Raw genomic sequence first — 26,761 nt, 5'->3', positions numbered from 1 at the left:
AGTCGTGAAGCAGAAGATAAATTTTCCGTTGAATGTCGAAAGTAACGTGGGACTTTTTTTGTTTGGACAGAACTGTCTTTAATTTGTTCTGGCACAAAATCTTTTAGTATCCAGACCCCCTCCCAGACTTTCCCGCCGGCCTGACCCATAGCCCATAACATTCTGTCCAACGACATATCCAATACAACCAAACCGCGTATTAGCATTTATTATATAGATACTGATGAAATACAAGGATTTCTCCTTTTACTGAAAAATCATATCTTCACCGCGCGCAGTGAAGATACTATTTTTATTTTTCACGTGTGAGGAGATTTTTATGTGGAAATTTCATCAGTATATAATAAACAGAACATTACATGGCCGCTTGGGGATACGAATTTTATCTTCTCGTGCTGAAAGTATCTCTCACGAGTGAGCTGCGCTCACTCGTGAGAGATACTTTCAGCACGAGAAGATAAAATTCGTATCCCCAAGCGGCCATGTAATATCCTCTATATCATAAGTCGAAAAGCGTAAGCGTAAAGCTGTGAAAATGAGTACCATAGTATACTTTATTCTTCTACTTTCCTTCTTTACGCCATCAGCATAGTTAAGGAGAAAAGAGAGAGGTTTGTCTTGGTTATATCTTTTCTTCTTGTCCATCCCCCATCCTCCCCTTCCCCTCCCCACCCCCCTCCCCGGCGCGCTATCTTTCTGTGATGACTGGGTCGCACTGTGCCCTCGAAAAATCTGCCGCTGTAGCGTCGGAGTATTGTTAGACGCTTTAGGCTGGTGGGAAAATCACGCTAGCCAATGAGAATCTTCCTTTTTATACAAAATGTTTTAGACAACTTTTTCAATATGTCAGTGCTTTTCCCTAGGAAATAATTTTTACGATTCATAGCATGAGTTATTGGGTATCAAATTTCGCCGGAAGTAAGTTCGCCTGCAAAATGCTTCCTTCTAGGATTGATATTGAGTTTCTCTTTGTAGTGAAAAAGATATTTGAAAAGGAGGGGGGGCATGTAGGAAATTTTTCTTGTCGCGCATTTTTTCTCCGTCATTTCCTAGGATTTTTTCTTTTCTTCGGGACGGGGGTGAAGTTAGCGCAAATTTAATATATTCTTAGTTCTGAAAACCATTGAGTTCTTGACTTTTTATCATTAGTGACTATTCAAACATTTCAAAGTGAAAAGATAAACAGAAAAAAAAATGTGGTTCGTGTTTCACGACCAAATAGATTATTTTCATCTCAAATGAAAACAGAAAATTCTTCATGAGAGACACGACCGCCCGAGTAACGCTCGGTTTTGATTATGATTTTATATTTCATATCATCAGGTGATTCTTAGATTACGGATATCTTGAACATAAACGAAGCTGGATAAAAAATATTCACTGAATTTCCTTTTTATATCAGGAAGTGACATGTGGCAATATCATGATCATGTATTCGCTGAGATAATATCAACTAGAAATTTTCGACTTTGAGCTTATGATAGTTACCATAGCGATGTCGTCCTCGAAGCGCCGCGGAGGACTGGATTCAAGGAACCCTTGAAGTATTCCTCATTTGAATTTCAAAAGCTCACACTCCCGACGAGAAGTTTTCTTTACGTCTGCAATTCAAGAGAAGATTCGCCTTGTACCTGGCATTAATTTAGTTTTCTAGAGTGAGTAGAGTTCGCTTTTTAGGAGGATGGAGAGCAGATACTTGTTGCTGCTTGTTATTCTGCCTTTATACTCGCATGGCACTCCGTGCACGCAGGTAAACTTTCTTGGCGGATTCGGCGCCCTGTTTTAATAATGCCGGATTATTGTTCTTTAGCATAGCTCTTTCAGGTTCTCTGCCTAACACTTGACGGTCCGAGCGATTATTATTGAATTTCTTCTTTTTCGCTTTCTATTTTCTTATGTAATTCGTTTTGTTTGTAGGATCAAATCACCTATGATTTTACTGAATGCGATTCGGCCGAAGGAAGATGGCGAGTTGCCGTTCCTAAACAAGATGGAGTTTGTACTGTGGAAGGCGAAGTGCCTGTTCGGCAAAAGGAGTGTAGTAAGTACGACGTTATTTTAGAAGGATACAGAAAGGAAGCGTTGTGTTTACTCTTTTTATGGCGTGAAAACTCGATGGAAACCTGCCGGGTTATCTTTACGCTACCAAGCATTAATTCATTCCGATTAATAAGTATTCCAAATGTGAACAAAGCTTTCGTGAACTGGGATAAAACATTTTGTGACATTTCACCTCTTTTCAGCCTCTCCGGTAATCAATGTGTACACGTACGAAAAGGACCTGGATTATCTTACAGATCGGGATGTGTTCAACCTCGGAAAACCGTAAAACGTTTCAAAGCTCACCTTCTGCTGATTACGTATTCTCACCCGTCTCGACAATATACATCGTCCTTTCTTTTATTGTGTGAAATAGTTTTCTGCCTTCGTAAGTGAGTCCTTTAAACTGGAAACAATAACTGAATGTTTAATCATACAAAGTGAAAGATTGCACTCCTGTTATCTGTATTTTTTTAAACATTAACTTGGCAAAGCCCTTATTGTGCGAGAAAATACGCGCTAACAGCATTATTTTTACATAAATTAAATCAAGTATGTCGTAAAATCTAAATGCCGCTTTCTAAACGTTTTGATCCCCATATTAAGGAGTAGTGAAATTTTTAAAATAAAGACTGCTTCCTGTCGGTAAGATATCAATATCTACTTACCACGGACTAGAAAATATTTGAAACTTCAATAATTCCTTGTTTATTTGGGGATCGTTTCTTCAAGGCTTTACATTTTAATTGGAATTAAAAATGTCACGGTCTGTAAACTGTATTTTAATGATTTGTAGATCAAACTGCTTTCTAGAAGCTGGACATCGGGAAGATTTTTAGAATGTCGAGAAGAAATCAGATACTCAACAGGAAATCCTACTTAAAAATCTGGTCTTTCATTGTGATGCAAGCCCTTACGGGGAAGCTAAACAGTATATAACAAAGTATAGACCCCTTCCGCCTGAAGCAAATAGAGTTGTTGATACAAATTTTTCTAATATTCAACTTTTCTGTGGCTTTAATTTATGCCTTCATTTCCATTTTTTCCAAACTGCAGACCAGACTTTGTCCCTCATAAAACTCTTCTCATCACATTGTGTCATTTTAGAGTAAAACATTTTCTTAGGTTAAGGGAATCCTTTGTTTACATAAATCCTAGGTGATAAGTTTTACTGCCTTTAAGACTGGAGATGGGGCAGGAAACAGAGGAGGAGGATTAAAACTGGCTGCTCATTTTTTTTATTGCTTTTTTACCCAAAACTTTGATTTGTACTTTGTGTTTGATGGACTTGGTTGTTGATAACCTATTTCCAAACATGCCTTTTCTTGAAAGGAAACTTTGAGGGTAGATTCTATCTTCTATCAGTTTCTCTGTTATTGACCACTTTCAAAAATGGCTACTGGATTAATATTCTTTTGTTTAAATTCAAATTAGCCTTTCTGGCTTCACTTGAGATAATGTATTCTTTTGAATTTTGTACTGGAGAATGAGGCCAGAGAGGCTAATTTAAATTTAAACAAAAGAATATTAATCCGGCAGTCATTTATGAAAGTGGTCTATAAGGCACAAAGTTTTTCCAAGAAAATTCTCTCTTTGGGTGGAAATAAGGGGTGCGTCTTATAGCCTTGGAAGTATTTTTGCATAACTGAATCTTAAGATCACAATTTTAGCAGAACTTCTAGGTAAAAAGACAAGAAAAGGACACTAATTGTCAGTCATTGACTTTTTTAGATCTGGTAGTTCTGAAAAGAACTGGGGTGGCTCTGAAAAGAGCTGTTGCGGTGGTTCTGAACGAACTGTTTCTTCATCAAATGACCATGAAACAAATCCCACACAAGCAGAGCTTTTTGGTCTGAGGTGTAGTGTAGATTGTGTAGAATCCAACCCTGTATTCCTATGAATTAAAAAGGAATTACTGCTTTTAGAACACTAATCACTCAGAAAAGCAAACAAATGGAAATTTGCACATGTTCTTAACAACAAAACAATCATTTGAATCTTGTTTAAATTCCTAGAATTGTGTTTGTGTGGCTCACTCGAAAAGTTCCTTCTCTGAATAAACAGTGTGGAGATAAAAGCTACCTTATTCATCCATCCAGCCTTTCTTGTGCACTGAAACTTGCATCCTTGGTGGCGTGTTGATATTCAGCTGTCAAACACCTTAATTTGAATATGACTTTTGGTGGGAGTTTTTTGCTATTTGCTTTCACCACCAGAGCAACCATTAAACTTTCTCAGATCCATCACACCTTTTGTTAACTCTCAACCTTTTGATGTGTCTAAACAAATATTTTCACATAATTTTCAGTTTGGGAACTTGGCTTGACTAAGTTGTTAAGTTTGGGGTGTCTGATAGCCGAGTGCATCTTATAACTGAGAAACTATGGTAATTGCCTCCAGGGAATGAAAAGTGATTGAATTACAAAGGAACAAGGGTTTGCAGAGTCTTGTTTAAGTTTGGAAGCAGGTGCACATTTTCTTAACATTGTAGGTGGCATTGGGTATAAGCTTTTGAAGTTGATCTGCTTTACACATTGTCAACCTTCTTGATTTCATCTTTAGTAAGTGACATATATAGCCCAAGAAGGTCCAAACCAAGAAGCTTTTTGTGCCTTCTGTGCCTTCCTTCTAGGAAGGCAGTAAGATCTAAGTATTGGACTTGGTGTCTTACTGTCAAAGCTCTTTTTTCCTTCCCTTAGCTTTCACATGTGAACCAGGACATTATGTTGATGTGACAAGTAAGACCCTGGAGTGTAAAGCATGTGCTATGGGTACATACAGTGTTGGAGGAGGGGTACGCTTCAGCAACTGGAATAAACTTCCAACTGGATTTGAGAGTCGCACGGAAGATGCGCATTTTCAAGAATATGGATACGACAATGAATACTTCAAGGAAGAAAGTGGAGCTAACTGCTCAAAGTAAGGAGATGAATTTAATTTTTATATGTAGGTCTCCTTGCAAGTTGATATATAAGGCAATTTTCATAGAGTAGTAAATATCAAAGTCATCCAAGATTGCAGTAATTTTGCTTTGCTTTACTTTGGGATTGGTTTAGAAAATTTGTGCCACCCTTTCAGCTTATCATTCCTCTCATGTCGACTTCCATCAATCCCCTGGACATTGAACTTTTGAAAATTTTTTTGTTTAAATTCCTACCCAATGGGCAGAAATTGTGTTCACATGTCCCACCCAAATTTTTTTGGAAAGACTAAATCAGCAACTGTGATTTCTACACATTGACCAAGCCTTGAAACTTAGACCTAGGAGTCCTTTTCTTCTGAGCCACCTACACATGAAAGTGAAGTTTTTACCTTAAACATATCCATTCTGCTGGAAAGACTTCACTTCCAGTTCAAATTCTCCATTGCAGCCAAGTAAGGCTCAAATTCCACACCTTACTATGTACAGACAACTGTCAAATGCCTGTGGGTTCTAATACCCTCTGCTGACACAGCAGTACAATTTCTATGGAAACTTACTGCTTTCAGGACTACTTTTACCCAGACAGACTCCATGATCAAATAATACTTAGTTTCAAACCATTTACTGTCGGCCAGTTTTTGTTCTTAAAAAACCTGCTTGTTTCAAGTCACATTTGGGAACCTTAGTTTGTTTTTCTTTTTAGGACTGGGTGGATACCATCAGGTGACAGTATCATGTCACCAGAAGATGAATGTACCTCAGATCTGACGTATGCCGTCACTGTAAGTTTCAAATAATCTTTTTGTTTATTCAAGTGTAACTTCTACCTCTGTTTCTTGTGTTAAAAATGAGGCTAAATGAAATTAAGCCAAGGTAAAAATCAAGGCACAATGGTCAGCGGAGGACATGCTGTGGGGTGCCCCCTTTGCAATTGCAGGGTCACGAGGTTTTCAGTACATTTTGAGATCATTGTGGATCCTAACGGAGCTGCCTCTTGTGCTCCCACCCTCCCTCCTCTATGGCGGGCCACGAGCAGGTAAGTATAAAACAATTCCACTGACTTGTCAGTGTGACTGGTGCCAGGGGGGGACCAAGGATGTGTCGCCATGGTAACCTCCCTGCTGTGGGCAGTCAGCACGACTGCCACAGTGCTAAGGCACCTTCCTCCAAGCTCATCAGTGCCAATGAGTTTAATAATTCAGAAAATGTATTTCCTGCTTTCAACTCCAGGTTTTTTTTTCAAAGTATTTATCTAGGGAACTATTGTTAGACACATTGTAACAATTTTTTTACATTTTTTATGGATACAGCTGGAAAGAGACGGTCATGTATCATTTGATTATTACCACACTGATGGTATCCACACTGCTTTCCGTGTGTTTGTAAGTATTGTTTCTTAGCACCCCATTTTGATTTTGAAAATGAAGAATGGCTAATAATCTCTGTCAGTATTGTTAGTAACTGTAGTTCTTTTTTGGCATTTTTATGGAACATTCCATGCAACTTTTTTTGTAAGGGATCAAATAGGGCAATTCCAAATTGGCAAGATGGGCCACTTGCATAGCTTTATAATAAATATATCTTATTAGACATGTTGTTGTGTAGTATTGCTGAGTATTTTTACGAGTTGTGCCATATTTTGACGAGCCCATAGAGCGAGTCAAAATACAATTGATGAGTAAAAATACTCAGCAATACTACACAACAAAACGCCTAATAAGAGATTTATTATCCAACACACCAAGTTGTTATTTCAGTGCGGGTGAATTTTGTGGATATTTCTAGAGTACAAATCCCGCATGATATTTATACTCATCCCGCGCATTATTTGTACTCTATGAAGCACAACTGGATAGTAAATATTGTAATTATGTACCTACTGGTTTTTACCACAAAAGAGAGTCAAGGAATCTTTAATGCACCTGATGTATTTGATATTTAATGATTCACATTTGATTTACATTATCCACAGTGTTGTGGTCTGGCCTTGTTATTATTCATACAGGTCCCCATTTAAACTAGCTTTAAAACTTGGCCAGCATGTCTAAATGTTGCAAATAAATAAAAGAATAAATAAACATCAATTTTTTTTTTTCAGGTAAGAAATGATCAGTGCAGAGTTTCTAGTCTGGATAAAGAGGATACGTTCCCTCCACGTACTGTTAACAACGAATGGGGAACAACCAAGGTAAGCATTATTTCTGTGCTTGTGACTGAGCTCAAAATTAGTATAAAACAAATATTGATCTCCCAAATAATTCTAAACAACATATGGCAGTCTGCACAGGCAGTTCGGAAAGCTGCCAAACTCTAGAGCAAACATTTACCTTTCAAGTTGGTGCTCTTAATGCCCACCGCACTGACAAGGGCTTTTCATTCTACTTATTTCTTTTTTATGTTACCATATTCCCACTCATAGTATAGCTACATTTTCTGCAGGTAAACCACCGCTGAAGAGTAAATTCATTAACAAGTTTCCAAGGGATGCAACAAATTCCTCTGAAAGAAATGTTTTGTGTATCATCTAATTTACAGATTGCTTTGAAAGCAGGAAGGAATGTGATCACTTGGCAAGTTACAGCAATCAGTTATGGTTCTCACGACAGACGAGAACCTGTTTACATCAGAAGCATTGAAATTCAAGGTTTGACCTGAATGTTGATCCAATATTTTATTCTACTGTCACAAACATTCAATCTTACACTCTCACACTTAGACTGCATGTATTATTTGTCACATTTGTATTAAACCTTTAACTCTCATGAGCAATCAAGACAGAATTTCTCCTTACAATATCAATACAATATCAAGCAAACAAGTAATGAGAATAAGGAAAAAAAGAAAAGCAGGGGATCATCAGTTGATCCAATACCAAATTCTCCAAACTAACATCATAAGAATTGTATGGCAGACAGCAAGGAGAATTGCTAATGAGATCTTGAGTGTGAAAAGCTTAAGGATTCTGATTTAAACTGACAATTTTGAGGTAGCAAACTGCTGATTTAAAAGTAACACCTTTAAAATTTGTTATCCTTCTAAACATAATTTACTCCTTGTCCCTTTTGTGAGTACTTCAAGTACTTTCCAACAATGGAAACTCTTGCTCAGGATAAAGCAGTGCATGTCTTAGCTGCCTTATGTTTTTTCACAATTTCCAGGGAGCATTCCCCCACACCCCTCCCCTCCCTCAGGAAGCTAATGCCTGCAGCATTACAGGCAAAGGCTATGTAGTTGAAAATCTCACTCTTTGCCAGCAAATGGACTTGATAGCTCAGCTGTTATCCTAGCATTACAAGGTTGTTTCATCTTATTGTTGTTATTGTTGTTGTTGTCGTTGTTGATAGGAGTGTCTTACACATCAGAGTGCACCCCATGTGAAGCAGGGTATTATAACAAAGAGGAAGCCAAAGGAAGGTACATATAGAATTATGTTCCAGTATAGTTTTCTCAGCTTGAATATATGATAACCTCTACACCAGAGCTATAGAAACATGTCTTTCAGGATTAGTCTTAGCTTAGTCCATTTTACATAATTTTTTACTGGTGTACCTACTATAAATTCCTTGGTATCACCCCAAACATTTACAAAATAAAACTTCACACCTAAGGTCTAATTATCTTCTGTGTCTCTTTTCTCATCGTTATAGCTCTGCGAATTTAGTATTAAATCAAACAGTGTCCCCATCATTGATATTCCTCTCACTTTTAACCAACTTTCTGGTTGAAATGTATTTATGCAATAAGGAGAAATTCATTTTTTGTCTCTTTAAGTTTCAAAAAAATAATTTTTATGTCAATAAAATTGATATTCCTGTCAATAACAAATGTTGATGTTTACAACTTGTGTCTTTCAAAATGTAATTTGTGGTAATCCTAATTAGCATAAATTAATATTTTGCCGGCACATATCAGAGGACTGGGGGTGGCTGCAAGGTATGCAGGGAGTTATGGGGTCATGGTTTGTAAGTTGAGGTCATTAGTAGGGCTGTGTGTAGCTTTTCGTTTTGGTTTTCGTCTTTTGTATAAATTTACAGCGGTACTTGCGTAGTACCTTAAGTAATTATGTGTAAATGTCATTCATAGGATTCCCTAAAACCCCAAGGGTAGCACTGCTGCCTTGGTTGGGGGTACGCATTCCCAGTTTTTTCCACCTGCTGGTTTTTAGGGGTTTTCGTGTCCGGCTTTGGTGCATTTAGTTTACTTCAATTGTAATAGACTTCTGTTAGCATATTGATTTGGCATTAAATAATTGGTGGCTTGGCTGGCCAACCTGCCCAGATATCAACTCTTGTGTGTCCAGTTGAGTAGTGAAGGCAAAATGTAATTAACTGGTAGTGACATCAAAATTTCTGGTATTTATTAATGAGCTTTTGAAGCTGATTTTATTTTTAATTTCATCTGTGTTTCAGTTGTAAAATGTGTCCTGTGAATACTTTTTCTTCCCCTGGTGCTACAGAGTGCTCAAAATGTAATGAGGTCACTGAGTACTCTGGTAAGACTTGTATACATGTCTTTTTGATATCAATATTGTTGTTGTTGTTATTATTTTTATTATTATTTTTATTATTATTTTTATTATTATGTCACAGAGAAATCAACTGAATGCTACATTCTAATCAGGCAGCACAATGCGAAAACCGTAACCTGTGAGCCATGGATTAAAAAAATAAATGTACATTAACTAATCCTAAAAAGCTTTTCCGTTGTGTCTACGGTCCTCCTTCTAACAGGAATTCAAACTGCCACCTTGAAAGTCCGGGCAATATTCAGCGTGCCCAAGAGCACTGCCCTCTGCATCTTTCGCAGTACGTCTGTGCTTCTGCCTCCCACCAGCTCGCGCATCATGACATCCAGCTCCCGTGACCACCCCCCCCCCCCCCCGAGGGCATCCATAATGATGTTATATTGCTTCACCTCGTAGCCTGGGAACTGCTGCCTTAGTTCCCAGCGAAGGGGTCCGTACTTCAGTGTCTTCTCTTCATCCTTTCTTGTCCGATTGTTAACCCACAGGCAGCTCATTTCCAGCGTCACAGCTCTCTTGCACATATGATTTACAATGTGTGCATCCACCCTATTGCATCTGACCTCTTGTTGATCAGCATATATAGGGACATCCCAATAAGCTTTAACATTCTCTGACTCATACACGGGCTTTGGCTTGTCGGGTGAGTACCAGGGTGGTATCTCATCTATAAATCCCTCATCATACAACAGTTCGTAAAACAGTACCTTCAGTGCTGCGTCATGTCTAGAGAGATACTTTCTCTGGGCCAGTGCACTACATCCTGACAAGATATGTGCCACACTCTCTGGAGCCTTGCCCACATAATCTGCAACTCACCTCGCCTTCTCCTCTTGTGTGGGTCTTCTGACTCGTGTATACTTGTGTTGGCAATAGCTGCTCGTATGGCTCGACGAGTCCAGCAATTGTGTGTGATGGGCGGTTCTTCCACTCTGTGAGCCACCAGAAACACCCATCGGCACTCAAACTCTCATCCTCCAGCCTAGTAGTCACTAGACGCCCTTGCCACCGTTGGTTTCTGATCTCATCCCATAACTTCTCAATTTGGTGTGTCAATTTTTATTATTATTACTATTATTATTATTATTATTATTATTGTCATTATTATATAAAATAAGCAATAGATGATATGATTATTTGTTACTTGTTTTCATCATTTTATAACCTATGTTGAATGTATTGAAATTTGGAATGTTACTCTCTAACCATTCAAGTGATTTGTGTGCAGTGAATTAAATGTAATCATGAATCAAATAAATTTTTATGATCAATTCCAAAACATAAATTTGATCATTAATTAATTGTATGTATTGTGTTCTTGGAAAAAGATATATTATTTACACCAACTGAAAGCAAAATTCTCTGACATTTTTCAAAAGCTCGTGGGGCAAGGAATTGCACCCTAAGGAAGCCATGCACAGAACAAGACTATTATGAAATTCGCACAGCATGTGATGATGAACGCAAGGTATGTGTGTGTTAATTTATGGCAGCTGAATTCTTTTTATCCATTTAATCTATACCATATAACATCTATACCCTTCTATAATATAGAAGGGTCAAGCAAGACTTCCTTAAACTCGTCAGTTATAGATTATTTTTATTATTTTTATAGTAAATTTTTCTTATTCTGTTGCGTTGAACTTTTGAAGACTTTGCATTTCCTTTGTCAAGAGACTTACATGTAAAATTACTGTTATCATTGTTATCACTATAATCATTTTTATTATTATTATTATTATTATCTCTATTATTATTGAAAAGCTCGAGAAGTAAATGTAGACGAGGTGTGTTTTTCTTAGCTTCTGATGGACATTTTAACGTGTTTTTCGATTTTTAGGGTTTTGATCAAACTTTTGTAAATATATTTGGTGATTTTAAATACCATATAACTATTTCTTAGAAAATATTTATTTTTATGTTATTATCGTGTAATCAGAGATGGCTGGATGGAACATGGTTTATGGTTAAAAAAATGTTAATCAAATATTCTTTAACCCACCTTTCTCTCAGACACAAGTTAAGTATATGTGGATAGAACCAAAGATCTGCAGAGATGATGTGGATGGAGCCAAGAAGCTGCCTGCATCTGGGGCAAAGGAAGATTGTCCTCCTTGTAACCCTGGAATGCATCTTAATGGCACAGGTGCAGGCAGTTCTTGTGTTTTTTGTCCTGCCAATCAATTCAGTGATGGCAAAGCAGGTGAGATCTGTTGTACAGTAGAGCTTCTCAGGTTGGCTGATGCATTAAATTAATGGTTAGTGTGCCAAACTGTGAACTAAAAGGTCCAGATTAACCTTTGAGCTCTCAAGATCCTGTGTGGAGGCACGGTGGCCTCATGGTTGGTGCGCTCAGTGCCTGATCGAGTGGTCCGGTTTTGAGCCCCGGCTGGGGACATTGTGTTGTGTTCTTAGGCAAGACACTTTACTCTCACAGTGCCTCTTTTCACCCAGGTGTTTAAATGGGTACTGGTGAATTTAATGCCAGTGGTAACCCTGCGATGGGCTAGCATTCCATTGAGGGGGGGGGGAGAGTTACGCCTAGTCTTCATGCTACGGAAACCGGAGTTAAGTGCTGGCCTGATGAGCCACATGGCTCCTAAGTAGGCTTTACCCTTTTACCTATCCCAAGATCCTATCGTTAATTCTCCCCACTAGCTCCTTCTCGTTTCCCTGTAAACAAGTTGGTGTTAGATCAAGATAACTTCTACCTGATAACTTTGAGTATTCTCATTACCTGTTTACTAAATAGTGTATGGATATTGTATGAGATGTTGCATTTGAATCACTTCTGGGAGCTAAAGGCCTAAAATAGGCCCTGGCCAGGTCATTGTGTTGTGTTCTTGGATACAACCCTGTGCTTTCTCATTACTGCTATCCACAGATGGTTGTAAGGGGGGAGGGGGGGTGATCTTTGATTTGGGTAACATGTGGTGGAATATGTCTTGTCTAGGAGCACAGTACTCCTGAAGAACCTACTGATTTCTGGGAATAAGCTCCTTTGGGTGTGGGAGTTGTCCTTAATGAAAGACTCGTTACTTTCAGAATCTTTTGTACAGTTCATGTAATAAACCTTAGATTGCAGAAATCACTTTGACCTTTTCCTTGCAGTGGCCAATTTACATTATCAATTCAGTTGATAAAAACCAAAATTACCATGTTACTTTCTCTGACACAGCACCACAGTTTCTATAGAAATAAACCCCCGTTATTCATTTTCCTCACACAAGTTTCTATACATTACTAACAAAATCCTTAATGTCTTGCTTAGATTGCGAGAAGTGTCCAGTGTCCACCGAGCCAGTTTATGGACACCACCTCAAATGGTGGCATAGCGTCCCAGAACATTTACGTGCATCCTGTTTCTCTATGTCAGGTGTGTGACAATTAAGTATGGTTTGCATGACATGCAAGTCCTAGTTCGGATCTGTTGTAGTTTGTTGAAAGATGTTTACTTAATATCGTTAAGTTCCTACGTGTGCATTTGACAATTTTTGCTTAAAAACATTTTTGTGGCCAATGTTTACAGTTAAATTCTGGGAAACATCAAAAGTTGAGTTGTTCTTGTGTGCAAGGAACTGTTATTTAGTCTGTGTCGGGGTGTGTGTGTGTGTGTGTGGGGGGGGGGGGGCGGGCAGGGAGAGTGATGGTTCTTACTAGTTTCCTACCCTGGCTCTTTTACTGCCCTGTCTGTACTTATTTTTCCAACAACTACTTATTTCATTAATTAGATCGTGGATGCACCACAAAACAGGGCTGGCAACCACGTGGAAACTACCTGGACAGTGGCATCAATCAAGCAGATGATGTTTACATGTCACTTAAACTTCCTGTGAAAGGCTTTGGAAGTCCTGAGGGTCTTAAAAATCCTGTACAGGGCCAGTTTGGCATGGTGGAGTTTGTCTTTGAAATGATCTGTACTGGAGAGTGTACTTTTAAATTCAAAGAGGTAATGAAGTTCATAAAAGTCTAAATACTCCTCTTTTACCTGAATTTCAATTTTTCCCAAGTGTTATTTCTTTGAGGTGTAGCTGTTGTTTTAGAGAAGTTGGAATGGCTTGATGACAGCAATTATGATGATGACCATGATGGTTATGTTGAGTTGGTCTTGTCAGTGGAGATGATAGTGATGCTATTGATGATAAACAATAAAGTAAAATTGTCTGACTCTCATCTGGGAAGTGGGATTGGGATGGCCCAGTGGCAAGAGTGCCACCTCCACCACTGCAGCCCAGGTTTAATTCCTGAATGTAGCCTTACATGTGGGTTAAGTTGGGGGTTGCTTTTTGTTGGGGTTGCTTGTTGCTTTGATGTTTTATTCTCTTGGTCCTCTGGTTTTCCTCCACAAAAGCCATAATGTCAAATTCCAATTTGATCCGGAAACCGCTGCTAATTTCCCAGAATTATAAGTCCCATTATTGTTATTTTTGTCTGTTATGATTGTAATCATAAAATAACTAGCAAATTTTGAACTCATCTTATTGACCTACTTGTTACATTTTGTCTTTCACGTGCAATCTCCAGAAGCCGCATTATAAAATGACAAGTGTGATTGAAGTATGGACAGGGGCAAATAAGAAAATTAAGTACAGGTAACAAAAAGGAATTTTAAGTTTGGTTATTTTGATTTTTACTCTGGAAGGATTATGGTGACTGTTTCCATTGATACACTCCCAAAAGTGATTAGAATATGTAATCTCTCCCTGTTACATCCATACATTAACCAGGTAACGGGTAATGAGAATATTCAAAGTAACTAATCTACAAGGAAGTGTAACGCAGCTAGAGGGGAGAATTAACAATCAGATCTTTGGAGTGTATGGGTTAGTAAATAATTCCACTTTAAAACAACTGTATGATCACTTCAAAGCTAATAGGTTTTATTTCCTTATCATTTTTTCAGATACATGATTACCTCTCACAGGGAAACTCAGTTTATCTGGACATTTCAAAAACAGAGTTCCTACTCATTTAGTGATGATGAACTGTCTTATAACTATGACAATGATCGGTATGTTTCTTTATTGGTAAATTATGTACCTGTAGGTGTGTAGATCTGGAGACACAAGGCAACATATTGTTGGGATTGGACACAGTCATGATTTGAATAAATATTGTGGAGAATTTTTTTCTTTTTTTCAAAATCTTTGTTTCTGCCTCGGTTGGCTCAAATTTAAACTGTTTTGAATCTTTGTCCCAGTGATCTGCCCTTGCCAACACAGGAAAAAGAGAAAAAAAAGTGCAAAGTCCTACAAGGAATCAACATTATATAGTTTAAATCTTTGTCCTAAGGATCTGCCTCTTAGTGTCCTGCCCTTTATTATAACGTAGTATAGTTTTTGATTAGCAATTACTTTTCCCGACAGAGAGAGTTGTTTTTGATGTATTGTGTCTCAAGTGCAGGAAAAAGTTATGAGTTTGGTTTCCTATGAGGAATCAAAATTCAGACCTTATAAATCATTTAAATCTTTGTTGGAAGGATCATCTCTTCCCTGCCCTCCCCCCCCCCCCCCCCATAGTGTCCTGGTCTTTATTGACTTAATATAGTTTTTGATCAGCAATTAATTTTCTCAGTAGCGAGAGTTATTTTTTGTCTCATCACAATTGCAAGGGAAAAGAAAAAATATCTTGAGTTCCTGAAAGGAATCAAACCTCAAACCTTAAATACGTTTTGCTCTGCAATGTACTATCATGGAGCCACAAAGAACTTGAGGGTTAGTAAGGCCTTTACTACCTTCATATGGGACTAGTTATCAAAATTGTAACTAGTTCTCAAGCCACGTCATTGTTGTAAGATTTCTTAACCCAATTTATTTATACCTTGTCTTCCAGAGTGAAGATTTACTCCATTTCTATCAACAACACCATTGATGGAGGTGCCGATCATTGCCGATCATGCCCAGTATCTTCAGAGAGTGGGTATGTAGTGGCTTTTTTCACTGTAAACTGGGACAAGAATGTTAACTGCAGACTGTTGTACTCAAATTCATAAGTGTGGCATTTGATCTGTCAATTCATAGCCAAATGTTTTAGAAATATGAGGTTTTTACTACAAGGGTAATTATGCATGAGGGTTGGGTAGGCTAAGTTTTTACTACTAGAGTAGTTCAAGGGTAATTTTTAAAAGGCAATGGGCAGGTTGTCATCAATAAAGAACACTCAATCCTGTAATGTGCTTCAATATTATGACTGATTTATTTAGTTTTGTCCTTGTTCTCTTTTTTCCAGATGTATTAGCTGTCCGAAGGGTAACTATGTGGATACTAAGAAGCAAAAGTGTGTGCCATGCCCTAAAGGTATTTTAATTTTTTCATATGTGGAAAAGAATGACTTGTTTCTTTGGCTTTGTCAATTTATTTGTAATTGTGCTTCTGAGGTGGAAAAGGGGCTGGAACTTTTCACTTAGATGCCTTCCTTTTTGTCAACAGGCACCTATTTGAACACAAGTAACCTATATGGATCAGAAGCTTGTGTCAAATGTGGACCAGGACTAACCAGGTACTGAAGGTTAACTACTTCTTTTTCCTTTCGGTCATAAATCATTAAAACAATGGGGTAGCTAAGGGGTCAGGGAGGATCTAGAAAGAACAGGAACCTTCAGGTTGCTTTGAGTTAGAATTGAACCTCATTTTGGTTGTGTTTCGTTTTGTTTTTCATTTTCAGTGAAAAGGGATCCACCACGTGTCATTCTAACTGTTTGTTCAACTCCATCAAGCATATGCGACAATTCAACTTTACTGGTCTCCAAGGGTATGTACATTGTAGATACCAACTACTATTACTGAGTTATTTATTTTGTCTTTGTAAAGAATATGGAGATTTCTAGGTGTGGGAAATTCTATCAGGATCCTGGTTTACAACATACTTCAGACATTTTCCATGTGCTCACAACAACAACCTTTATTATTTGTCCCAGTCTTCCGCATGGAGGTAGCGCCTGGCACTTACCAAAAACAAACAAACAAATGATCGCGTGTCCCGAATATGTGAATGGTCAAATATGCATTTTTGACAGAATTTATTTCATTCGGCAGTGGTAAGGAGTGAGGGTGGTGTAACTGTGATGGTGTTAAACATAGTTAGAGGCGGGGGGGGGGGGAGGTCTAGTGTCAATCCTAGCTGGACCATTGTGTTGTGTTCTTGGACAAGAATCTTTTCTTCTCACAGTATCTTCTCTCCCACTCCCTCACCCACCCACCCATCCCCCCCTCCTTTTCCCAAGGGCTGGGTTGTTCGAATGTGGGAAAAGATAACCCAGGGTTAGGGTGAAGTTGGATGTCAGATCTGAAAGTCATAAAAGAAAATTCAGTATAATTTTTATTGTCTACAATTTGATCGTTGGATGTTCTAAAAAGAATAGAGGAAGTTATCCCAAAAAGGCTTTTGAACAAAGGAATAAAGAAACCTGCAATCAAATATAATCGTGGGTCTTCTCTTTTTTGATTGGCCTTCAATAAATTGGGCTCTGAGCGTTAGTGAGTGCCAGAAACTTTCAGGGAAATCTGATGGAATGATTTGGAGGGGATGGGTACCTTTGAAAGGTTAGCTCCTTTGAAAGGTTAGTCCCGGGGGAGGGGGGTGGGACTGGGGGAAAGGGATAGTAATGATCCTGTTCGCTTGTAATTTTTCATCCCTATCAAAAGCGACTTGCTTATCAACCAAAACTTTACATGTTTGATAATGATAAGAATAAATATACTTGTCTCGAGTCTAAAGTCTACATAAAATACCTGGGCGTACTTATTGATCAGAATCTTTCATGGAATATCACATTGATTCCATTGAGATAGAATAAATATATGAAAATCATATATTTTGAACTGCGGTATTTGATACGTATGATGGACGATCCTCGCAGTAGATAGCGCTATTTGAGCAATAGCGAAATTCAGACCTGAAAAAAATCAGGCCTGTACGGGACTCGAACCACTGACCTCTGCGATACTAGTGCAGCGCTCTAACCAATTGAGCTAACAAGCCAACTGAGAGCAGGCCGTTAAGTTGATTCGTAATGAACCCGTGAAAGTGATAAATGAGATAGAATAAATATATGAAAATCATATATTTTGAACTGCGGTATTTGATACGGTATTTGATACGTATCAAATACCGCAGTTCAAAATATATGATTTTCATATATTTATTCTATCTCATTTATCACTTTCACGGGTTCATTACGAATCAACTTAACGGCCTGCTCTCAGTTGGCTTGTTAGCTCAATTGGTTAGAGCGCTGCACTAGTATCGCAGAGGTCAGTGGTTCGAGTCCCGTACAGGCCTGATTTTTTTTTCAGGTCTGAATTTCGCTATTGCTCAAATAGCGCTATCTACTGCGAGGATCGTCCATCATACGTATTGATTCCATTGTAACAAAAATTAGTTAGACTATCGGGTTAATTGCAAAGTTACACCATTTTGTACCCCGACTTGTACTACTGAACATCTGTTGGTCATTAATTCATCCTTATTTAACTTATGGTCTTGCTGCCTGGGGTGAGGCATGCAAGACTTATCTTAACAAAATACTAATTCTTCAGAAAAGAGTGCTTCGTTTATTATACTTTGCCGAATGGCATGACCATGCAATTCGTCTTTTTTTCGAAGCTAACGTGCTTCCAATAACTTTTCTTTACTATGAGTCCGTATCAACCTTAATGCACGACATCGATAATGGTAAAGCCCCAGCAAACATGTTAAATTTATTTCAGAAAGCGTCTAATATCCACTCATACAATAAATGATCTTCTACGTCTGGCAAGTTTTATGTTAAATATTCTAGACTTGAAATGCAAAACAATTTTTTTTCTCGGCTCGGAGTTAAACTGTGGAATGGGATACCAAGCTACATAACCAATCTCCCAAAGAAAGCTTTCAAAAAAACTCTCCGCAAATTGTTTCTTGATATATTAGTAAAGGAGGATGAGTAGATTGAAATCCCTATGATTATTAAAAAAGTAGGATCGTAGAAGCGCGTGCTGAAGGTCCCATTTTACGTCTGTTTTCCTTTTACAACTCCTTGTCTTTATACATTGTTCGTCCGTAAGTGCTGTGTTAATTTGATCTCCCAACTTCTGTGTTTTATTTATCTCTAGTTGCAATCTGCAAGGTTTTTCTCTGTTAACATAGGTTTGCCTTGTTTATTATTATTCTTCCATAATTTGTTATTTTAATCACGTTCTTGTTTTGCCCCGCCACGACTAGCTTCTTAGCTATTTGCGGGGCAAACCATTTTAATCATGTATTTTTGTAATAAGAATTTTCAATTATGTAAGTCTGTAATCAGAATAAGAATAAAGTTTTGTTGTTGTTGTTGTTGTTGTTGCTTCACGCTACAGAAGCTAGGACAAGCTGCAACAGTAATGGATGACTTGGATCAGGTCGTTTTTAATTTAGAGTTAATGTGGTTCCGTTTGTTATCGTTTCCACATAAGTACCTGTGAACCAGCTGAAATAATACGAGGTGGTTTTGTAGACATTAATTCTCTTTTCCTTTATTCGTAGAACTCACAGCATTGCCACTGGTCCCTCATTCACCAGACGTGGCTTCCGTTATTACCACCTCTTCAACATGAGTTTGTGTGGACATCCCTACAAAATGGCAAAATGTCACAATAATATCAGCCTTTCCACTGGCAAATCGGTGAGTGTCATCCCAACATCGGATTCTTAGTTCTCCTATACATTTCTTATGAAGTAGCTAGGAGAATTTGGTTCTCGATCTAGTCAGAATCCTCTTGGCAAGATGCTGTACAACATGTCCCTCCAAGGAACTTCTGTCTCAAGTGCTTTCTAAACAAGTCAAAGTAATTCGTTTTATCTCGCTGACTTGAATTTTACAACTAGTTTCGGAGACAAGGTTCTGTTACAAGAATTTTTTCAAGTAGATGGTCGTGTCACACAAAGTACTTACCAGTGATCTATCTCTGTAGAGTGTTATAGCGACTTGGTGCCAACCGTAACCCTTAACACCCGAACGTCAGTAAGCTTACTCTCCATACTGTTCTCTATACATTTCCTAAGGTGCTTATAAGGAGAATTTGTTTAACAATCAAGAGCTTCATTAGCTGGTGATCATTTCCTTTATTCCCCTGACCTTAATGTTTAATTAATAATGGTAATTGAACTGAGTGGAGTGCAATTTGTTCTAAAATCATACGCGTGATTTCGAATCACAAGTATGATTTCAGACCAAAATTGCACGACACGAGGTTCAATTTTCACTTTATTAGATCCATTTTGAAATCGCCCAAATACACGACTTGGTCAATTTAAATAGTTTATGGATGCAGTACTGAGCCGGTTTTTAAATAAAAAGCGGAACCGGAAACGCTTTTACGTCTTATTTTAATAATAATAATGATAATAATAATAATAATAATAATCCATTTATATAGCGCCTTTTCTACAAGATTCAAAGGCGCTGTTTACAAAAATTTGATAAAGCTAGAAAGTAAAAATAATCACAAGAAATTGACTTTAAAACTAGGCGCCAACTACACAATAGATAAATGTACACGATAGATAAATGTACACGATAGATAGGAACTATTTATCAATTCATAAACGTCACGATTCATAAGCTCGATCAGAAAGACTTTCAAAAGAAAGACTTTGACATCATGTGTCAAAAACTCAGTCAAGCGTAAAATGATGCGATTTGGAGCAAAAAATGGTGCGATTCGTGAATAAATCGTACCAATTGGAACCAATCAGATTACAGGGACCACCAGTGATTTCAAAATGGATGTAATAAAGGCGGGATATTGTAAGGAGAAATTAGATGCTACTCTGAGAGTGGGTCAAATGGTTGGGAACCTGCTGACAATCCTTTTTTTTTTAATTAATCTTGACAGGATGCCTATAATTTGACTTCACCTGTTTGCCGCATGACCGTTGTTCCTGACCCAGTTGTGATGACCACACAAACATTAAGGTGAGTGAATTATTAGTACATCTTTTTACAAAGAATACAACGCTGGTTTTAAACGTTGGCATTGCAGTAGCCCATGCCGTCGGTTGCTGATTTGTTAACTATGGAAAATAAAGGATTTGACTCATTAGAACTTTAGGAAAGAATATTCAACTCCACCCTCACACAAATCCCTTCCCCCCTTCCCCTCCCTCTTCCTCCCTTCCCCTCCCCCTTCCCCCCACTCGTATCAAAGCTAAAAGCATCAACACCATGACATCTCAGTGTAGACTGACTCAAAAAGGGAGGAATTTTACTTTTATTATTCTTCCACAAAAAAAAAATTAAATTCGTTACTTTGGTTCTGTTCTTGTATTACAGTGTTGCAGACCGCCTTGAAGGTATTTTTGAAGACATTGCCGACAATAAGACCAACGAAGCCTCGGTATTCGCTGGAAAAACAGGTAAAACTACTCAGCGAGTATTCTTGATAATTCTGTTAGTGTAGACTAATATCAATGACAGTGAATTTGAAAGGAACAGCAATAAATTTTGTACATTTGATGTTTTTGTGATGTTCCAGGTCCAGTAACAAACACGTCCATCTTTTTCTTATTCAAGTTCCACGGTGACAAGTAAGTTATTTAGTCCTCGTTTGTTTTCATAGTCTATTACTGTTTCATGAACAGTCGCAGGTTTTTAACTGTTTACAAGATCATACGATATTGATAAACAATAGCAGGGAAGTTAACGAAATTTGGAGTTTCTACCTTTTTCTTTCAACTGAGAGTGCAATTTGTAAAACAGTGGAAGTCAAAGCATGGTTTCTTGCTGTATTTTTTTTTTTTTTTTTGCCAAAACTGAAACACAGTTATCAACCAGATGTTAATCTTTGCTATAAGTCTTTCAATGAATGCAGCAACTTTAATTGAAATCTCCTTCTAAGTTGTGACTGTTGTTACAATGTGAAATGATAATTTGATACCTTGAGACAAGGCTTATCCTCTTGTTAATTAAACTGCCATCACCTAGAAGGAATCTACAAAATATTAGTTTGCCAAAGTAGAATATAGCACAAAAAGGTAATTTTGAATTAAAAGGGGAAAGTTTGGCTTAGGATGGAGAAGATATCAACAGATTGCTGGCGAAGAACCTGTAAAACTGAGGTTCAATTTCTCAAAATGGACATGTTGTGACATAGCTTTTTGAATGTACGTATTTTCAGACCCACTCAAGCGTGCCCTAATGGCCGGTCAGTTTGGACAACAGTGCTGTGTGACCCTAAAGTAGGACAGGTACGTCTGTAGGACTTTCTCTCAACTGAGACCAATTTCTGGTGTTTCTCTCGAGTGGTATTTTCTTTTAGTGGAGTTGTGTCCAAAGAGAGGTCTAATGATATTGAAAAGATCTTGACGTCCCTTGAATCTCGAAACCCACTTATTTCTTGGAAGCTTCAAACATCTAGTAACGAGCATTCGAGGACCGAGTTCATTTACTCGTGACTGGTACAGTACACAGTCGATTGCCAAAACTTTTGACACCTTCTGATCGATGCCGACCCAACGGCCTTATGGGAAATGTTCGCTTTCTTACATCCTCAGGGATAATGGATTTTTTTTTTTCCATGACGATTCCTTTCTTTCGGGAAAAGCGTGGATATCGATGGTGGCTATCATGTACATCTGACCCACAAAGCCGTTGGGTCTCATAGTTCATTGTTAACACATTTGAGATATCGCCGTTTTGCGGAACAAGTGTATACAGTGCTATGTGTATTGTGGGATTTTGCAGGATTGCGTAGGGAAGTGTACAATTATTTATTACACGACTCGGGCAGTCAGAGGGCCAATAACTAAAATCAACCAATCAAAATGCTCTATTGCCGGTCCAATATTCTCTAAGTATTGGACCGGGCACTGTCCCGAATGGTCCCGAATGATACCGCACTTGTGTCCCTTTGAACTTCAGTCGTATTAGAAATCTCTTATTAACCAAGCTTGCTCGGGACCGTACTGAAAGAATATCGGCCCTCGGTCTTTTTTTGTACGGACCTCGCTGCGCTTGGTCCGTACTGTCAAGACCTCGGGCCGATATTCTCCCAGTACGGCCCTCGCGCTTGGTTAATAAGATATATTTATTGACGTATGTATTAAGGTAAACCGACACCCCTCCCCCTTCAATGGGTATTTTGTTCAAACCTTTGATTTCATTGTAGGGTGTGTTTGAGTTGCCCTCTACTTGCCCGGATGGTACCTGTGATGGCTGCCGGTAAGTCATATACTACAACTAGGATAAGAATCCCATCAACAGTCTTTGGACTGCTAGTAATGTTTGACGAGTGCAATAGTATTACTGTGTTTAACGATTTTCGCTCTCATTCATAGGTTTGAGATCTTGTGGCGCACACCTCATGCGTGTCCAACCTGTTCGGAATTTGATTACCGCAAAGTAACTTCCTCGTGTGAGGTAGGTTTGAACTTCGTATGTTATTATCCCAAGTGTCTACTTGAAAGCGTCTTGCTAGATATGTGGTAATACGATCGAGGGCAAAGTAAAGAAGGTTTGTGGGGGTATATCAAGGGTTTGAGGTGGTGTGTGGTGGGGGAGAGGAGGGGAGTGGAGGGGGGACGGGATTTGTGTGAGGGTGGATGGGATTTGTGTGAGGGTGGAGTTGAATATTCTTTCCTAAACTTCCGTAGCCGCGGTTCAGGCGCGATATGGGCGCGGTTATCTCACACGAGTAAAAATCCAATTCTACTTTAGCGAGCAAAGTAGTCGGCCTGAACTCCTGGGATCGGGTGCTTCTCTTTTTAAGATCAAGAGCTGGTTTGTTTTTAAATCACTCAGTTTTATTAAACCAATTTTGAGTGCGCAATCTTACGAACAAATATTTCTTTTAGAGTGGAAATAAGAAGACTACATATATGTGGAAAGAACCGAGGTAAGAAGCCGGTTTTGCTCCGCTAGGCTTAGCAATCATGCATCGCTGATGTGTGGTTTTGTTGATCATTTCAGAGTTTGCCAAGGAGGAGTTCCCCTGCCTGAAGAAATAGAAAGCAAATGTAGTATTTTTGAGCAGTCAGTTGGCTCAGCCATGAGGGATTTCAAGGTATAGTTAAAGGTCACTATGCCGGTTAGTGAGTTAGACTATTAGTTAGTCAAACGGAGCGACAGTCAGTTAATCAGTCAGTCAGTCGGTAGGCGAGTTGATCAGTCAGTCAGTTGGTCTGCAGACAGTCAGTCGGTCGGTCAGTTGGTCAGTCAGTTTGTTTGCAGTCAGACAGTCAGTCGGTCGGTTAGTCGGTGGGCTAGTCAGTCACTCAGACATTCATTCAATTGGTATGTCAACTTGTCTTACAGTTCTTCCGTCTGTCTTCTGGACAGACAGACAGTAAGTAAATCATTAATCGATTAGTTAGGCAATCGTTCTTGCGGCTTCTTGCAAACGTCTTTTTTCTTCCTCATATCAATGCTAGGGATCTTATTACGTATACCATCGCTACTCATTTTTTTTTTTTTTTTTTTTTTGTGTTCAGATTGTGATTGCTGTGGTAGCTGCCCTTGTTGTGCTAATGATCTGTGCAGTGTTTGGCCTGTGGTACAATAACCGAAAGTACGTAAATCAAAATTCTCTTAGTTAATGCGTATTGATGCATTTGGCCTTGTATGCTCAGTTTTCGGCTTGAGTGGTCTGGATTCGAGCTCATGTCTGGTGGTTGTCTTATGTTCTTTGGGCAGACTCAAGTCTCTCACAGCTTCTCCTTGTTCGACCATGGACCAACGTTATTCACAATTGGATTTTATGTCATGAATTGTATGTGTTGTTTACGTTTGTCATTTTATTCGCGGTAGGCTGACATATAAGTATCATCGGTTGGTGAATAAGAGTGGTGATAATTCGGGTGAGCTGCCTGGGGTGGAGAGATGTGTGGTGGACGACGACGAGGAGGAGGATGAAGAAGAGGTAAATTGCCTTAGATTTCTTTCTTTCGTGAACTCTGGGATGATGTTCGAGTGTCCTCGTAAACTTCTTGTGCCTACTAGGTCTTCCTTCTTGGAAGGCCGTAGGCACTATGTTACAGTGTCGTGGAAGTCCGTAAATCTTCCTCCAAACCCCTCCGGGTTTTCAAATGGCGGACTACAATTATACATCAATGGGCACATGCAGTCATGGAATGCCGTCTATTTATTTATTAAAGGCCCACTTCGAACCTTGATGCAACACTGTCGTTTGTTTTTGTTTTGAACCGCCGATTTTGTTTAATTAGCACCCCTGATTGGTCTGTTATTTGCTTTTTTGGAGTTGCTTTTCAATTCTTTTGTAGAGCAGTAACCTCACTGGGTTGCAAATTATTTTTTTGCTTGAATACTGTAATCTCTCTAAGTAGCTCTCAAGGGCAGTAGAGGGCTAAGCCGGTGGCATCCAGTTTCATTTGAGATGGATGTTCTTTTGTCCGTGAAAGGTGTATTGGAGGCGCTTTCATCTTGCGAACAGATCTCGTAAGAGCTGGCCTCATTTAACGTATTGTTCGAAACTTTCCACTTCAAAGGGTACAATTTCCAATTAAATTCGGACCAAATTCAAAATTCTGCATGGAAACTGTAAAATGACGAGCAGCGAATGTATTTACCGTAAAACAATTGACTATATGTCTAGGATGGCTCTTGAGAAAAACGATTTTAGGAGGTTTTCAGTAAATAGGTCGCGGCGCGCGTTGCATCAAGGCTGGAAACGGGCCTTTAAGTGCGAAGCAAGTATCTCTGGGTGATTTCCGCGTGAGTTGTCTGTAATCTACGGAAAGGTTCGGGCGATGATGTCAATCAAACCTCGCGAAGCGAGATGTAACTTAAAGAGCATGCCTTCATATTGTTCACAATAACTTTGTGTTGATTAATGTTTGTTTTTTTCTTTACCTAGGTTCATTTTAAAGTTGGTAAGGACCGCGGGAAGAAGATTCTAAAGAAAATAAAAGACATGGCTAGTGGTGGAAAGAAGAAGGTAGGATTTTTTTGTTTTTATGCGCTCACTTCTACTCCAGTAGATTTCCTGGAAAATATTAGCACGGAACAGGAAGGTTTTTTTTCCGTTCTTGCTCTGACTTTCGTTTGACGTTTCCTTCGTTTCGATTTTTTTTTTTTCCGTAATAGTTTTAAAGTTTTTTGTAACAGCAACAGGTCAATAGACGACGTGTACTATTCAAAAAAACTTTCCCGGGAAGGTTATCAACAAGCATCCTCCTCACGCTTCAGACCCAGTTTTCTTGGCGCGCGTCTTAATATCGAGCGTGGGATACTGGGTGAAAGAGGCCGAGACCTTCACGGTGCTACTAAGCTGGAACAAGAAAGTCTCAGGCCCCAGAATTTCTTGAGTTGCATACCTTAACATACCGTTTCTGTACAATGTACTTAGTGATGTGTTTTTATCCTAGGAGAAGGTTACATTTGATGACGATGACGATGAATATTTTGAGTCTGTTCACCTTGAGCCCGGAAAAGACGCACTCGCTGGTGACTTCCAGTAAATATCAAACACGACACATAAGGCATGCTGTTAAGCAATCACATGAAATTCAATGATCACAAAATTGGGCCTCTTGTCTTCACCGCTACCCTACCATTAATACAAATCAAGGAGTCGAAGGGATAATAAATAAAAGAAGCTATGTCACTGTATTTTCAGTCAGTTTTTGCGCCGCGCAAAATCCACCTTTTGTCTTGAAGCAGGCAACAAAATATTAGCTAGATAGGTTAGAAAAAGCTTGAAAGAACTGCCGGATAATAAACCAACAAGGAACAGGGATGACTTAAGATGGAGAAGATTGACACGCCAGAATTGCAAATAACGCCATCTTTAGATATTCGGGCCAATTTTCAAGATTCTTTGACTGTGGCGTAGATTCTTTCACAATTAGATATCACACAGCGTTGACAAGTAGCTAGACAATTGCTGTCTATTAAGCTAACTTCATAGATACTTTTCCTTGATCTTATGGTAAAAAAAAAATAGTGCAATTATTTAGGTGGCTTTCGTGACAAGTACTGTTTTCCTGTAGTCTTCAAAGAAACGTTTTCATTGTTCATGGAGAATAGCGTTATGAATTTCGTGGGAGACGATGCGCTTTCCCACTTTCCGACATTCTTTCCTTCAAAACTCCCAATGCAAGTAAGGGAACTTGGTCGCCTTCCATTTTTGGCTCTTTGGATAGGGGAATTTATGATAGTGATAACAGAACAACTACTTGCAGCAATTAATGCTGAATTGCGAGTTGTTTTACAACCAATAAAGGCGAATCTAACAGATACCCCCTTCCCCCAATTCCCAGTAAACAGGCCAGACTACATCACAGTCGTCTCGTGAAGTGGGTTC

The 26,761-nt window shown here is 38.7% G+C and overlaps 1 protein-coding gene across 2 annotated transcripts in view; it reads left to right on the top strand.

Annotated features, from left to right (window-relative positions):
- Positions 1 to 1,546: 1,546 nt before the first annotated feature.
- LOC111324265 (endosome/lysosome-associated apoptosis and autophagy regulator family member 2) overlaps positions 1,547 to 26,761 on the top strand; it is a 26,195-nt gene continuing 980 nt past the window's right edge. Inside the window, exons 1-32 of one of the 2 annotated variants that reach the window (XM_088759431.1) lie at positions 1,547 to 1,750; positions 1,918 to 2,041; positions 4,740 to 4,959; positions 5,667 to 5,745; positions 6,274 to 6,345; positions 7,062 to 7,151; positions 7,499 to 7,607; positions 8,308 to 8,377; positions 9,373 to 9,455; positions 10,865 to 10,953; positions 11,499 to 11,688; positions 12,757 to 12,861; positions 13,217 to 13,434; positions 14,010 to 14,077; positions 14,389 to 14,496; positions 15,318 to 15,404; positions 15,714 to 15,781; positions 15,914 to 15,983; positions 16,149 to 16,235; positions 18,987 to 19,125; positions 20,339 to 20,418; positions 20,776 to 20,858; positions 20,978 to 21,029; positions 21,620 to 21,689; positions 22,610 to 22,662; positions 22,779 to 22,860; positions 23,295 to 23,335; positions 23,410 to 23,503; positions 23,931 to 24,007; positions 24,247 to 24,358; positions 25,313 to 25,393; positions 25,827 to 26,761. The exon at positions 25,827 to 26,761 is cut by the window's right edge and continues 980 nt beyond it. In XM_088759431.1, coding sequence (XP_088615557.1) covers positions 1,682 to 1,750; positions 1,918 to 2,041; positions 4,740 to 4,959; positions 5,667 to 5,745; positions 6,274 to 6,345; positions 7,062 to 7,151; positions 7,499 to 7,607; positions 8,308 to 8,377; positions 9,373 to 9,455; positions 10,865 to 10,953; positions 11,499 to 11,688; positions 12,757 to 12,861; positions 13,217 to 13,434; positions 14,010 to 14,077; positions 14,389 to 14,496; positions 15,318 to 15,404; positions 15,714 to 15,781; positions 15,914 to 15,983; positions 16,149 to 16,235; positions 18,987 to 19,125; positions 20,339 to 20,418; positions 20,776 to 20,858; positions 20,978 to 21,029; positions 21,620 to 21,689; positions 22,610 to 22,662; positions 22,779 to 22,860; positions 23,295 to 23,335; positions 23,410 to 23,503; positions 23,931 to 24,007; positions 24,247 to 24,358; positions 25,313 to 25,393; positions 25,827 to 25,916 — 3,060 coding nt within the window. In that variant the 5' untranslated portion in view covers positions 1,547 to 1,681 and the 3' untranslated portion in view covers positions 25,917 to 26,761. Of the gene's footprint in view, positions 1,751 to 1,917; positions 2,042 to 4,739; positions 4,960 to 5,666; positions 5,746 to 6,273; positions 6,346 to 7,061; positions 7,152 to 7,498; positions 7,608 to 8,307; positions 8,378 to 9,372; positions 9,456 to 10,864; positions 10,954 to 11,498; positions 11,689 to 12,756; positions 12,862 to 13,216; positions 13,435 to 14,009; positions 14,078 to 14,388; positions 14,497 to 15,317; positions 15,405 to 15,713; positions 15,782 to 15,913; positions 15,984 to 16,148; positions 16,236 to 18,986; positions 19,126 to 20,338; positions 20,419 to 20,775; positions 20,859 to 20,977; positions 21,030 to 21,619; positions 21,690 to 22,609; positions 22,663 to 22,778; positions 22,861 to 23,294; positions 23,336 to 23,409; positions 23,504 to 23,930; positions 24,008 to 24,246; positions 24,359 to 25,312; positions 25,394 to 25,823 lie in introns of both variants that reach the window. The other variant, XM_088759430.1, reaches the window with a different exon arrangement.

This window comes from Stylophora pistillata, chromosome 5, assembly GCF_964205215.1.
Source record: "Stylophora pistillata chromosome 5, jaStyPist1.2, whole genome shotgun sequence".
In the NCBI taxonomy this organism is placed as follows: domain Eukaryota; kingdom Metazoa; phylum Cnidaria; class Anthozoa; order Scleractinia; family Pocilloporidae; genus Stylophora; species Stylophora pistillata.
The sequence above is the reverse complement of the archived record's forward strand: the minus strand, read 5'-3'. Positions and strand labels throughout refer to the sequence as shown.